At 34.8% G+C, this 13701-nt stretch overlaps 1 protein-coding gene across 1 annotated transcript in view; it reads left to right on the forward strand.

The window, feature by feature from the left end:
• Positions 1–13701, forward strand: part of LOC115440741 (Down syndrome cell adhesion molecule-like protein Dscam2) — a 71743-nt gene that overhangs the window by 38965 nt on the left and 19077 nt on the right. Inside the window, 12 exon segments of the mRNA XM_037437925.1 lie at positions 96–186; positions 700–878; positions 1578–1723; positions 2039–2174; positions 3550–3669; positions 5750–5929; positions 6112–6259; positions 6829–6986; positions 7938–8175; positions 10595–10734; positions 11315–11385; positions 11577–11826. Coding sequence (XP_037293822.1) covers positions 96–186; positions 700–878; positions 1578–1723; positions 2039–2174; positions 3550–3669; positions 5750–5929; positions 6112–6259; positions 6829–6986; positions 7938–8175; positions 10595–10734; positions 11315–11385; positions 11577–11826 — 1857 coding nt within the window.

Raw genomic sequence — 13701 nt, forward strand, 5'->3', positions numbered from 1 at the left:
AATATGATCTAGTACGGTTTTATTTGTGTCAGCTATAATAACATATTCCTGTCGAATAAATAATTACTAACCCAGATTATTGTTTCCTACCACAGGTCCGCCAAACATTCGGTACTTATTAACATTGCACGTAAAATCAAACACGGATGTGAAATTGTATTGCCCATATTCAGGATATCCGATTAAGTAAGTATAGAGTGGTTTTCAGTGATACACCAAACATTAATGAAGTATAATAAAATATTTACCATTGGTAGTTCTTTTGAGTACCAAGGGAGCATGCTCTTAACTTTTTTTTAGTGGTTTTAAAAGTTTTAAAAATTACAACTTCGGATATTTTTTATTGAAATCATAACATTAGTATTAGTATTCAAATGGAGTAAATATGAACATTCTACTGGTAATAAGCCTTTAGTGTGTGAAGAGTCTTCTGGTTAGGTACCACCGTTATGTCTATATCGCAAAGCAACGCGAAACAGCAGTCTATATGCCCTGTCGTTACGGTAAGGACACTATAACCGACGTAATTACTAGACATTATGAGACTTAACATCTTCTGTCTGAGGGTGACGAGCGCAGTGGAGTGCCACATAGTATTTTCTAATTTAAAATTGCTACTGTTTATGGACGGAGATATTACCTACCATTACGTGAGGTATTAGCTCGTCTCATCATGACGTGACAATTGCATCATCGTAGGGAAGTAGTGTGGCGTCGTGAAGACGGCTCTATCGTGGAAGTGGAGTCTGAGCCGGGCGACGAGCGCGGCCTGCTGCGGCTGTCGTCGGTGCGGAGCGCGGAGTCGGGCGGCTACTCGTGCGAGGTGCGCGCCGAGAGCGGCGAGCTGGCTCGGAGGACCGTGCGCGTCGAAGTGCATAGTAAGTTTGATTACTTATGTTTACGCGAGTGTTAGACTGAGCCGGGCGACGAGCGCGGCCTGCTGCTATTAAGCCCTTAGTAATTCAGTTTTCGGATTCTTATTTACGTTTTTAATATAACAAAATGTATTAGGTATGCAATCTATAGGGAATAAGTAAACTGCCCTAAGTGATTTACTTTTAGGGTTCTTATTTACGTTTTTGGATATAGTATACGAGTATATATATGTATATCAAAATGTATTAGGTAATGTAAAGGGAATAAGTGTTTTTATCGATTCAAATTAAACTATTTGTTTTATCTTTCGAATATCGCAAAAAGTACTAAAAGTGATGACGCGTATGTCGAAAAGACTAGCACGAGTGCATTCCAAATCTAGCCCGTCAACAATGCAATCACGGGTGAATCAAATGGCTTTTTGAATCAAAAAGTAACACGATTCCGAACCTCCAGTGTGACGAGCGACTTAACGACACATAGTCGTGAGCTACCCCTAGCACAAAGAAACCCCTCAAAACCCTAAAATAGTAACAAAACATTCATCAGCTAAAACCATTATGGTAATTAAAGATAATACAATCTTAAGTTGACGAAAATGACATTGAAAAAATATTTTCGCATTTTATCCCTTCCTTACGATTGATACGAGGGACACTTTGTTAAAATCGGGAAATCAATTGTCAGGCCTTTGTTAACAGAACCGCCGAAGATAGCAGAAATCCATTTCCCCGAAGAGTTAGAAGTCGGTGGGAGTTCCCAAACGTCATGCACCCTCATATCTGGAGACAAGCCTATACAATTCACGTGGCATAAGGATAACTTGCCGATACCTTCAGCGCTTAAGGTGGGTAGTTTTATTGTCTTTTTCTTCCGGAATGAGGTTAATTATTCCATTACTGAGACTAAAAACGAATAAAAGTAAAAAGTATGGCAGAATGCATTAGCAGCGTAAGTTTAAAAAGAAAAATATTTGCTAGCTGATGGGAATCAGTTCGCTTCGAAGTATAATATTATGAACAATAACAATTTGAATATTCTTTCTTTATTACTATAGCATAAAAATTATTATACTAATGTTACGAGCAAAAAAAATGTTGTATAGCTTATGATGGATATGAATTTGTAATATTTTTGTGTCATAAGAAGTTTCTTTAATCAGGTCGAACAGAAGAATATGGATTTCTTTACGATAATAGTAATTCAAGATTTGACTTCAGCTCACAGTGGAGAATATACTTGTAAAGCTACTAATGATTTTGGAAGTGTGAGTTCTACTGCGTCTTTGGTTGTTAAAGGTAAGTTTGAAATTTACCTATTTTCATAAAAATCTTATCAGATAAGTAGTAAATTAATATAAATATCAACAAGGACAAACCGTATTAAAAAAGACATCAAATCCTACAAAAAGTATGCGAAATCTTGTAGAATAAAAGTTGGTTTTTTTAATAAATTTTTAGTTTGTAAACGTCTGGCTTGTTATCTCTTAAAAATATTTCAAATTTAATAACTCAAAATAATAGTATGAAAGATTAGGATTTACTACCTTACTGTTAAAAGTAATACTTTAATTCAATATTACTTTGATGTGATTTATAAAGAGAATTGTTTTAAAATGGGTGAAGCCTTTTATTCTACTACGCTCGTAAATACGTATGAAAGTTTTCATATTTCGGATTTATTACACTTATTTTCACAGCAAATTGCCATTATAAAATAATTTCAGCCTTTTTAAGTAAATTTGTTGGCTATATACAAATTATCTCAATCATGGTAACTATGCATTAGTAATAGATATACAGACGGGAGGTCTTTTGTATAATATTTGTTATAGTTTTAACAACAGAGAAAATAGCGAACTCCTTTATATGATAGTGTAAGGTTACGGCTATCCATGATTTGTCATTAAACCAAACTATCCAAGGATTCAACTCAAAGTATAAAAATAATATAGGCTAGAAGGATTGGGCTTTCTGTGTTGAAGTTCATTTTTTTTATATGTTCATAACTTTTTTCGTAGAACGACACTGTCCATTGTAACTGAATTTATATCTTCGACGTACTTATAGTCCGGTTCCACCTCGTTTGATCCGAAAGATTCCCAGGAATTCAATTTGATAATAGATTTTCAAAATCTAAAAACACGGGACTGTCCTAATTCATCAATAAATTGTAGAATTCCTTGATTGACTGAAGGCTAAAGGAAGCCTAATTATGGTAATGTTTGTACCAGAAAATTCAACCGTGTGATATATTATTTGCAGTTCCTTTTCTTATAAAGGCACAAGACTTGATACAAACAATTGTTTAATACATTTTAAGAATTCTTGAATAGTTACAAAAGATTTATTAGGAAAATGATAGTAATAGAAATTTCAACTCTAAATGATATTAGATTTGTAGTTCCTTTTCGTAATTACGCTCTAGATGTCATAAATAATAGCTAATTCTTGGATCAGTGGTTAAATGAAGTCTCACCATAGAAATGTAAACCAAAAAAACCAATCGTTATAATAATTTGCAGTTGCCTTTCTTATATAGACACTAGACTTGTCATAAACAATCAAATTATAGAATTCCTTGATTTACTCCAAATTCCAATTCCTTGCTATATAAGCCTCAAATTTATACCTTATGGTTAATGAAGCCTCATTGAGAAAATATTTATGCCAGAGAATCCAACTTGGGTGTGGCGGGCTCAAAACACTTCTGTGTCGGCCGGAGCATCGCTTCTACTGCCCTGCTCTGCTAAAGGGCAGCCGACGCCACGGATTATGTGGGAGTATTCCAGTGGTATGTAACTATATTTAGTTTTAAACAATTTATTTAGTCATGTATGCTAATATTATAAAACGAAGGAGTTTGTTTGTTTCTTTGAACGCGGCAATTTCAGGAACTGCTAACCTATTTTCAAAAGGATGCTACATTACTCCTGAGTGTTATAGGCTATTTTTAATCTCGAGAAAATATTTATCCCGGGAAAACTTATACTATATTTTGGAAAATGTCATGTGACCCATGATATGTTAATTTATCGATGCCGCATCCAGTCGCTGTAGTTCGTGTTTTTCAGTTTGCGATGTTTTTGTACTTGTGACAAATTTGAGTTGTATCTACCCGCTTTTGGACTTGTATTTTGATGCATCGTCTGTTGTAGGCTCGCAAAATTGTTGTTATAATGTAGTTTCTCAGTACGTGAATTAATTTGTAATTCTTAATGAAAAATAAAATGTTTTAAACCCATTAAAAAACTTTATCATGCTGGCGAAGTCACGGTAAAAAGCTAGTGAAGAATAATGTCCATTTACAATGAGAGTTATTAAATTGAAAATATTAACCAAGTATATATTTATATTTTAAACATGAAAGTCCGTGAAGATATATTTATTTTTAACACCATTCCCATATTGTACATATAATAATAGTTCACATAATTACTCTAGAATTAAAATAGTATTACAGTCACATAAGTACATAATATATATCTGTATAAGATATATTATGAATGTTCAATACACAAATGGATTTGGATAATACATAATGATAGTCACATGTTCTGGCTTAACAGATTAATAAGTAGTCAATTATTTTGTAATTAAACGCTTTTCAAGATTAAAATACCTGATATTTTTGGGATTATAATTAACATGATTTCATAATTATTTATTTTCATAACAACATTTCTATTTGCAGAACAAGCAGAGCGTATGTTTTCAAATTTATCTTTTACAAGCTTTTAACAGATGTAATATGCCTTTTATTAAGCAAATAAGTCTGCAAATAATGATTTAAATATTGCTTCATAATATTTTGGAAAATTTATTTGATTGGGACACTACCTTTACGTACATTACTCTTCGTAAGCATATAAATAAATAATGTTGATGGAGGTTGCTTTGTTCTTATAACAGCAAATACATTGTACATAATAAATGGAATACATTCTTGTTATGCTTTTAAAGCTATTCTCATTAATACGCTTTTTGCAACGTAACTACCAATATTCATAGAATGATAATGTAAACAATTACATGGTCATATTGATATTATGTTAATAAATGAAATGACATACTCGTGCTAACATTGTGCCAAAAATCATCCATAAGTTTATGATCAACAAAAATCCCGGTTTTACTTTTCTGATTGTTTAATCGTTTTGTAGCTTAGTGCAAATATGGTGTGGGTGAATGTGTTTCTGAATGTGTGGTGTCGCTGTGACAAATTATCTTACAGTAATAGTAGGGGCATTAGGGTATGAATAATTAACATTAATTTTTATTGATACTTATTTTGTATTAAACTTATAAATCAAAAACTACTTCTTTATCACAATTTCATCCACGAAGACGCGCCCAACTACACTTCCCCTTGTCGCTTAGAGGGTGCGTGAGAAGCATAAGTGCATACCACGATTGATAGCGTCGATGCTAAGGCTCCCATCAGTACCCTTACCCTGACACACCTCGCAACACCTCCGCTCAACAAGTAGTGTGGTGCGTCTTCGTGGATGAACTTACCTATATAATACTGAAGGTTGAAAGACTAATTAACGTAAAAAAAATAGCGACAGTGAGTTATACATATATTTAGGATCGGCAAATTTTGCGGTCTTTGGACCTAGATTATTCGTTATATATAAAAAAATAAAAACTATTTCCTTAATAGACAAACGTACAAGCGGTCCACCTGACGGTAAGCAGCATACGTTCCCCATGGACTATAGCAATGCCAGAGGCACAGCCGAGCCGTTACCTACCAGACAACTGTTAAATATTATAACCGACGATGCATAGGTATTAAAAGTACAGACGGTGAAATCACTCGACTATGTATTAAAAGTATTGGATACATCTGTTATTATTAATGGTGCTAGATGGTGAAAACTGGCGTCACATGTTGTGGGGCCAGCCGGAAGACTCTAGCAGAGGGTCGGTCCTCTCCGACGGCACTGTGTGGTTGCGCGCCACTGCGCCGGATCACGAGGGCTGGTACCGATGCACTGCGCGGGCGCAGCATGCGTATCTACATCACTCCTTCTATCTTGATGTTAGAGGTGAGTGACATTTGTATTGTATTTGGTGCATTCAGGGCTTGTTAAATCAATTTTGAAATACTTCATAAGTAGCTTTATGCAAATTATATTGAGCATTATAGTTAAATATATCTATTTGTTTTTGGATAATTTTATCACCCTATTCCATATTGCCTATAATCAAAATTCCCATAAACATTTAGAGCCACCACGAGTGACCAGAGGAGGAGGGAGTAGTGGCGAGGTCTCGTGGGTGGTGAGAGGGTCCACAGCCCGTCTCACCTGCATTGTACGAGGGGAGCCAGAAATACACGTGCATTGGACGCATGACTCCAGACCTTTGGATTTGCAGTGAGTCTTATACTTATTTTTTTTTTTAATTAGATTCTTCTTTTCGTAATGATTTCCTATGTTTACGCGAATGTTAGATCTGAAAATAAAACTTTTTTGCGGAGATTTGTCCGGCCCGTGACCATGAAGGATGCAGTCTTCGAAACGTCGGGAGAAAATTATAATATAAAAACCACGACAAAATCTGCAAAATAGTTTTATTTTAAGTTTTGTTTTTTGTAATATTTGTGTTTTTAGCTCCTAATTTAATTGAAAATGCTTACTAAAGTACAAAAATGATCTCAAATGCTATCGTTGCATTGATTTCAACAATACACCAATCTAAATAAGTAATCTTTAAAATTACACACAAAATTATCCTTGATTGATACATCTTTACCAATAACCAAGTCCATTTAACAGTAACCTTGCCATTACATAATACCAACAACTTTCTTGTCATACAAATTAAAATATCTAAGCTTCATCTATTATAAAATCTGTTGAAAATACACGCACATTAAAAGCAAAATGAACTTTATGTAGTAGACTTAAGTCATAAGCGGGGGCGGTGTTATTATTACCTCTAGCGGCGCCGGCGGAGTGGAAACACGTGACACGACCAACGGAATTATAAATTCGGAAGTGACTATCGCCCATGCTGGGCCCGAACACGCCGGCGAGTACCGGTGCCAAGCTAGGAACTTGTACGGGAGCGATGACATCGTATATCGGCTGTTTGTTAAAGGTAATGTATTAATAATATCAACCCTGTGTTACATACTGTACCACTGCTGGGCACGGGTCTCCTCTATTATTGAGAGATTAGGTCTTAGTCCACCACGCTGGCCTAGTGCGGATTGGTAACTTCACATGCCCTTAAAATTCCTATAAAGAACTTCTTAGGTATGCAGGTTTCCTTTCCTTCACCGTTAAAACAAGCGATTATTCACAATGAATACACACATCATTTTTGAAAGGTCAGAGGTATGAGCCCTTGGGTTTTGAATCTGCGGCAATTTATCACGGCAATCGGTTCGATAACCAACTAGGCTATGGCCGCCTAGGTAATGATACTATTACTTGGCAATTAGAATTTAAATGATGGATTCGTTATTTAAACCTATACGAAAAAAATATAAGAATATGTTTTTTTTTCAAGTACAATTATAAGGGCTTAATATTCAATGTTTATTTTCGCCAATGAATTATTATGTTAGAATAAGTGCTTTTATACTGTTAAGAAGGAGTAGGCATTAGAAGGGGGTTATTATCGGTTTAAGTAGATCATTTTCTGTAGAGTGTTTAAAATTACGATAAATATAAATGATTATAACCTTCTAAATCTGGGATATCGACAAGCTATTTTCTCCAAACTTATAGCGGCGAAATACAAGAATATTTTCGTAAAAGGGGATGCTTTACCCTAATCTGACCTTTAAAAGGTCCACTTGACCTTACAATTACGCATACTTATTTCTCAAGCTATTCATCTAGAATATAAAAGCCAAGAATGGTTATAGAGAAGGACTACTGATCCATCTAAAATGCTAAAAGGAAACTACATTATAATTCGGTTCTAATGATTTCTTCTGTTTAACATGTTAGACATTAAATTAAAACTATTTTGCAAATTTTATCACAAATATCTGATAGCAGACCTTAATGCTATGAGCAATATTTTTTTGTTTTTGTTTAGAACGTCCAAGCGTGCCAGAAGAAGTGCGAATATCAGAGGTATGGTCCCGCAGAGCTCGGATCACGTGGCGAGTCACGCGAGGCGTTTTGATCTCTCACTACATACTCCAATACCGGGCGTTGACACGCGACTTCGCGAACGCTCCGGTCGACGCTCCGCTGCCCGCGCTGCTCGACACTTGGGACACGCCCGAGATCCTCAACGTGACGTTGGCTGCATCTGACTTGGTTCACGTCGCGTAAGTATTGACGTTGGTTTCTATTTTAAGAAGTTACGTAACAACACTAACAGCTTATTTTGTTTAGATATGTAGTGTAATTGACGTGTTTCATACACTTTAAACACATTTACATTTAAACGGAAAAATAACCGCATATATATATTATGTGAATATTTTTTTTTGATTTGCAAAAATAATTTAAAATTGAGAAGATTATTATTACCTTTAATCATTTGGTTTTATTACGAAAATAAATAGTCAACCCAAATCTATTTTAGTTCTATGTATATGTCTTAACAGTAAAAAATAGAATTAATAAGTAAAAAAACCAACATCAAATCCGCACCCCTAGTGCTGTATAAACATTTTTCAGGTCTTCAACGCCATAAATTCTGAATTATAACACCTAGATTCTGAACAATTGCACGTTGTTATCAATATATTGTCTTGAGAGAACAAGCGAAAATAACTAAAACGCGATCTTTCGTGCCTTGCCGCCATTTTGCGCGCCTGCTCTCGGAGGCTCTGCAGGGAATACTATTTCAAAACGGACCACTCCATTTAAAGTCGCGTAAAAATAAAATTTGAATACTTTAGCCAGACGTAATTGTATTTTAAATATATAAAATTTCGTTATAAAGTATTCCCGCGCCATAATGTACAAATGGGTCTGCACTTGAAACGAAAAACTAATTTCATATAATGTTACAGACGACTGCGCGATTGTTGGACACAAAAATTTTAGAATATAATTTATTTATCTGACTTTCTTAGTTATAAGCGTTCCATTTTGAATAAAAATTATACTCTAATTAGTGAAATATAAAAATTCAAAGGTCCTTTATAACGAAACTCACATTTAATCAACTTAAGTGAACAATGTAAATTTGCGTCGGAATAAAATATATTTTTCACTTTTGTCTAGTTTATTATTCAGCATCTAATCTAGGCTAACGACGGACAACGTATAAAACTAAAACTGCTTTAAAAACAAAAGCAAACAATTAATTTTGTTCCAATATTTAGAACAAAAAACGGCTTTTTCATCAATCTAAATGTTGGAACAAAATTAATTGCATGTAAATGTTACTAGATGTCGCTAAACTAAATCGCCATTGTTGCTATTATTATACGCAATATTTAACGTTTCGAAATTCAAATGTTTTTACCGCCATTAAAATTGAGGCAGCCTAGTTCTAGTTCACACGCTGGCCCTTAGTCCTTTAAGCAAAATGTTGAGAGGCAATTATGCAGGCGGGTATAATTAGGGAAAAGTCGAGCGACGCTCACGTTTCGCTGTGCTCTACATTTTCTTGAATCTTGATGGACCGTAGCCATTGTAAAGTGGGGTAAAAATAAAAAAAAAACTAGTTGTAAAAAACCATAGAGGTGTTATTAATTTGGGAACAAATTTAATTGAGGTTATACCTTTGACGTATATTCTATAATCACGAACGTCTATATAAACTATTTGTGCAAAATCTGGAATTAGAACTACTTAAAGTTTGCTGCAGCGCTAAAACAACAACCGTCGTTTAACCAATTTTTTTAAACATGCAGTGTTAAAGCGCTTTAAATAGAGTATAAGCGAAATGGCAACCAATACCGGATTGCAGTACACTTCAGTTGAACACAACGAGTGTTCGGAACACCAGATCTAGTGCGTAGTACATAATATATATCGAAGAGTTATACACGATGAATGTTCGTTTGGTTATCAGATGAAAATCTAATACAGAAAATAAATGGCTATTTGTTAAAATCTCAAATCTTTAACACAAAGAAATTGTTCTTGGCATAATAAATATTGCTGTAGTCTACTTAACAACAAATACAATAACTACAAAATGCCGAAATTATATAAAAGAAAACAAACTTAATAAACAACACAAAGACAAATTACCCTTAAGACAAGTAACTAGTGCCGTCACATCAAAACTTGGGAACATGTTTTAAATCGAATTTGCGCCGAATTCCGTAAGTTAGAGACTTGTGGACAGCGCTCGGGGGCTTTCAATCTCAACAGTTTGTCACGTTGTTCCAGCCCGTGCTCGCTGAGCGATTACGTCATTGTATCGTGGATATAATTACGGTTAAATAATAGTAAATTAGTTTATGTTGATTTTGATAAGTTTTCTTATACATGTATGCATTTATTGCTAAAAGCAGAAGTACTAAGGACGTCCTCTTTTCGCCAAGTGTGGTCCAACCATGTGATATGGGGCGAGACTTAGAGAGATAAGCAGAAAAACCCAAATATCAATACCCGAACTCGGATTTGAACCCGGGGCCTCAGAACATAGATCATACCGACCAGGCAAGACAACTACGCCACCGCGATCGTCCAAATTTTCTGAAGAATTATAGTGTTTTTGATGTGTATTGTATTGTATTATATACTATTGTTGGATATACGATAGTACACACAACCCCACAGGTCGGAAGGGCCGGGTCGCGCAGGCGCATCCGTGGCAGGACTGTCGCCCGACACGCGGTACGCGTTAAGAATAGCAGCCCTTAACGACGTCGGCATGTCCGCGTATACAACACCATTGCACTTCACTACTAGGGAGGAAGGTAAGAATTGAGGTGTATTATGGCTTCTTTTTTTTCAATCTTGGTTTTAATTTCGGGTGTTTTATCTTTAGCAGACTTATGTCTGCCTGATCGTCACTTGTTTCAATGTAAATACATTTTGTAAAGTCTTCGTTTAGATAGGTATTAATAAAGAATTAGAATCACACTGAATAAATGTTAATATATTTCAAAATTTTCTAGCGATCTCTGCTAGATTAAAATGACGAATGATATTATGATTGTTAGAGTGCAGTTTCAGTTGTGTAAAAGATGTAGAATTCATTTTGAAATTTTGTAGCCATATGATAGTGCCTGGCTTAAAGATTAAGACAAGAAACGCGAATAACGAAACGAACACGCTACCAACCCCTTATCATCCTGGGCGAACTCTAAAAATAATGTCTGTACTTCGTGTGGCCAGATTTGCCCTTCTCGTGTTGCTCGTTACAGCCATAAAAGAATGTTTCATCACAACCTGCAATAGTTAACGCTATTAATATAATCTAAATGGATGATAAGAAGTCAATTGTAGTCTCTACCTTAATTCTTATACTCATTCATGAAAATCGTTTTTGTTTAGCTCCTGGTGGAGCTCCTCGGGACATATCAGTGAGAGCACTCGGACCTCGTGAACTTCACGTATCTTGGCAGGTGAGATCTTTGAAATTGGTATTTCACATCCAAAAACTAGAATCAACTTTTAGTCCCAGTTTACCATCTGTCTTATTTACAATAAAATATTTCCAATTATTAACCTTACGAGAATATAAATAGATTTCAAATTCATAACACTCTTGTCCGTTATTTCATAACTTGACAATTCTTAATACAAATCAAACCAGCCACCACCGCGCGAGACATGGCACGGCACTCTCCTAGGCTACACGATCCGTTGGTGGGAGGTGTCTGAGGAAGGCAAAGGAACTCTAACAGAAAGCGCAGCGTCAGACAGCGGGGCGAGTGCGGACGCTACCAGTACCAACCTTAGAGGTCTGAAGGCTGCCACAAGGTATGGAGTGTCAGTGAGGGCGTATAATGCGGCTGGCACTGGACCGACCTCACCACCGCATTATAGACATACTTTGGAGTCGCGTGAGTTTATTTTGTTTACAAAATTTTTAATTCCGTTTTTCTCTATTTTTGAAACTGCTCGACATAATGGTAATCGTCTCTCATCAGTCAATATTTTATCAGGATCGTACATATCATTAGGTGCAGTCATTTTGCTGTTCACCTATAGAAACCATAAGTTTCCGACATAAATAGCGCGCACCCCGAATGGTTAGAAGTCTATCTTTTTGTTCTATGAGTATCAATTCTACGTAGAATGTAAATTTCAAAATTTTGCACGCGACAATTATCATTTTACTTTTAGGCTATATTCATAAAATTTTACCGTTTATCTACGAGTAGTTAATATTGACTTTATGACGATAATTTTTTTTCTTCAAACTAATTAGTTTACCTTTTGATGAGAAAAAAACATCTTAAGTTATTTTAGTTTTAAATTACAACCAAGTCTCTAGACTTGACTTAAGGCTGTTAAGTTTCAATAAGAAAAAACAGCGTATCAATTTTATAATCGAAAAAATGGGTCCTTACAAGCCGTCATAATTTTTTTTTTTTTTTTTTAAGAAATGTCGTGGTCCTTTAGAGGCAATTTATTTTGATGTTAATGAGTAATGTCTTAACTTTACAAATTACACCAATTCCAAGGACCATTAAGTATACAGACCGAAAGATCACGAAGTTTTCGAAGAATGTTCTCTAAGTATTGTAGACTTATAACTTCTGGTTCCAACTCGTTGTTACTTATGTTCTATTTCAATTGAATTTCGAGCGACATTTCTGGAAATTATAGATTTAAATGTTCCTTTGCAAAATTAAACGGAAACAATTTTAATAATCTTCTGTGATTTTTGTATTTCTGCTATTTCTTTAACATACCTACAATAAAGACTTATTTCCATTCATTAAGTTTCTCGCAAGACAAATAAATAAAAAACACGAAATATTGTCTTTGTACGGCTATTATTTTTTCCATTATTTTTTAATTTCTCGCAAACGAGATTTCTGTATCGTCTCTGTATTGCGTGAACTCTTTAACCTCATAAGCATGAAATGTATTCCATATTAATAGGTGTTTAAATATTTATGCATCGAATTATGGTTATGCACCGCAACGACGTATAAATCCGTCCGGCTATCGACGTGAAGCGACGATCGTAAATTTTCCCATCAAAATGCAAAATGCCTTAATTGGACTGTGGCCTTTTCGATCTGGGTCAAACGATTCAGAACAAATTGATGGCACTATTCCGTTGCAGTTTGTTTCGATTTTTTCGTTCCAAACTAAATCCTTCAATGTTACGTCACTAGCCTGAGAGTTATGTTTAGAAGTTTTATTAACTGAAGTCGATTTTGTAGATTTATTTCATTTAAATTAAACCTCAATGGAAATAGCTTGGGAGAGAACTTGTTCGAAATTTCTTGGACTTTACTTCTCTTACAATAAAAACAGTCAGAAGGATGAAATTGAACATTGAACACTCAAAAATTATCATATTAGGTAGCCTATTATAAACTATTATTTTCTACTGAATAAAGGTTTTTGATAATATTTATGCCGCCGAGGTAGCGGAAGCATTCAGTTTTAAACTTTATTGCTCAGTGAGAAGGACAATGTTATTTACACGTTGGACGATTCATTTAACGTTATAAACTGTGATTTGAATGTAACTTAACTAAAATACCAAGAAATGCTATTCATCACTTCCATCACTTTCCATTTCAGTAGTTTGGACACAAATTAGTAAATTTATTTGTTTAATAGTAAGATTATCTAGTTTATTTTCTTTATTTCTAAAATGTATAAATGGAAATCCTTAATGTACGCCATCTATCGACACGAAATATTTGACAGCACCCTTTTTATATTATAATATTGTGTATCGCACTCTATTTTTA

The sequence above is a fragment of the Manduca sexta genome, chromosome 12 (assembly GCF_014839805.1).
Source record: "Manduca sexta isolate Smith_Timp_Sample1 chromosome 12, JHU_Msex_v1.0, whole genome shotgun sequence".
Taxonomy (NCBI): Eukaryota; Metazoa; Arthropoda; class Insecta; order Lepidoptera; family Sphingidae; genus Manduca; species Manduca sexta.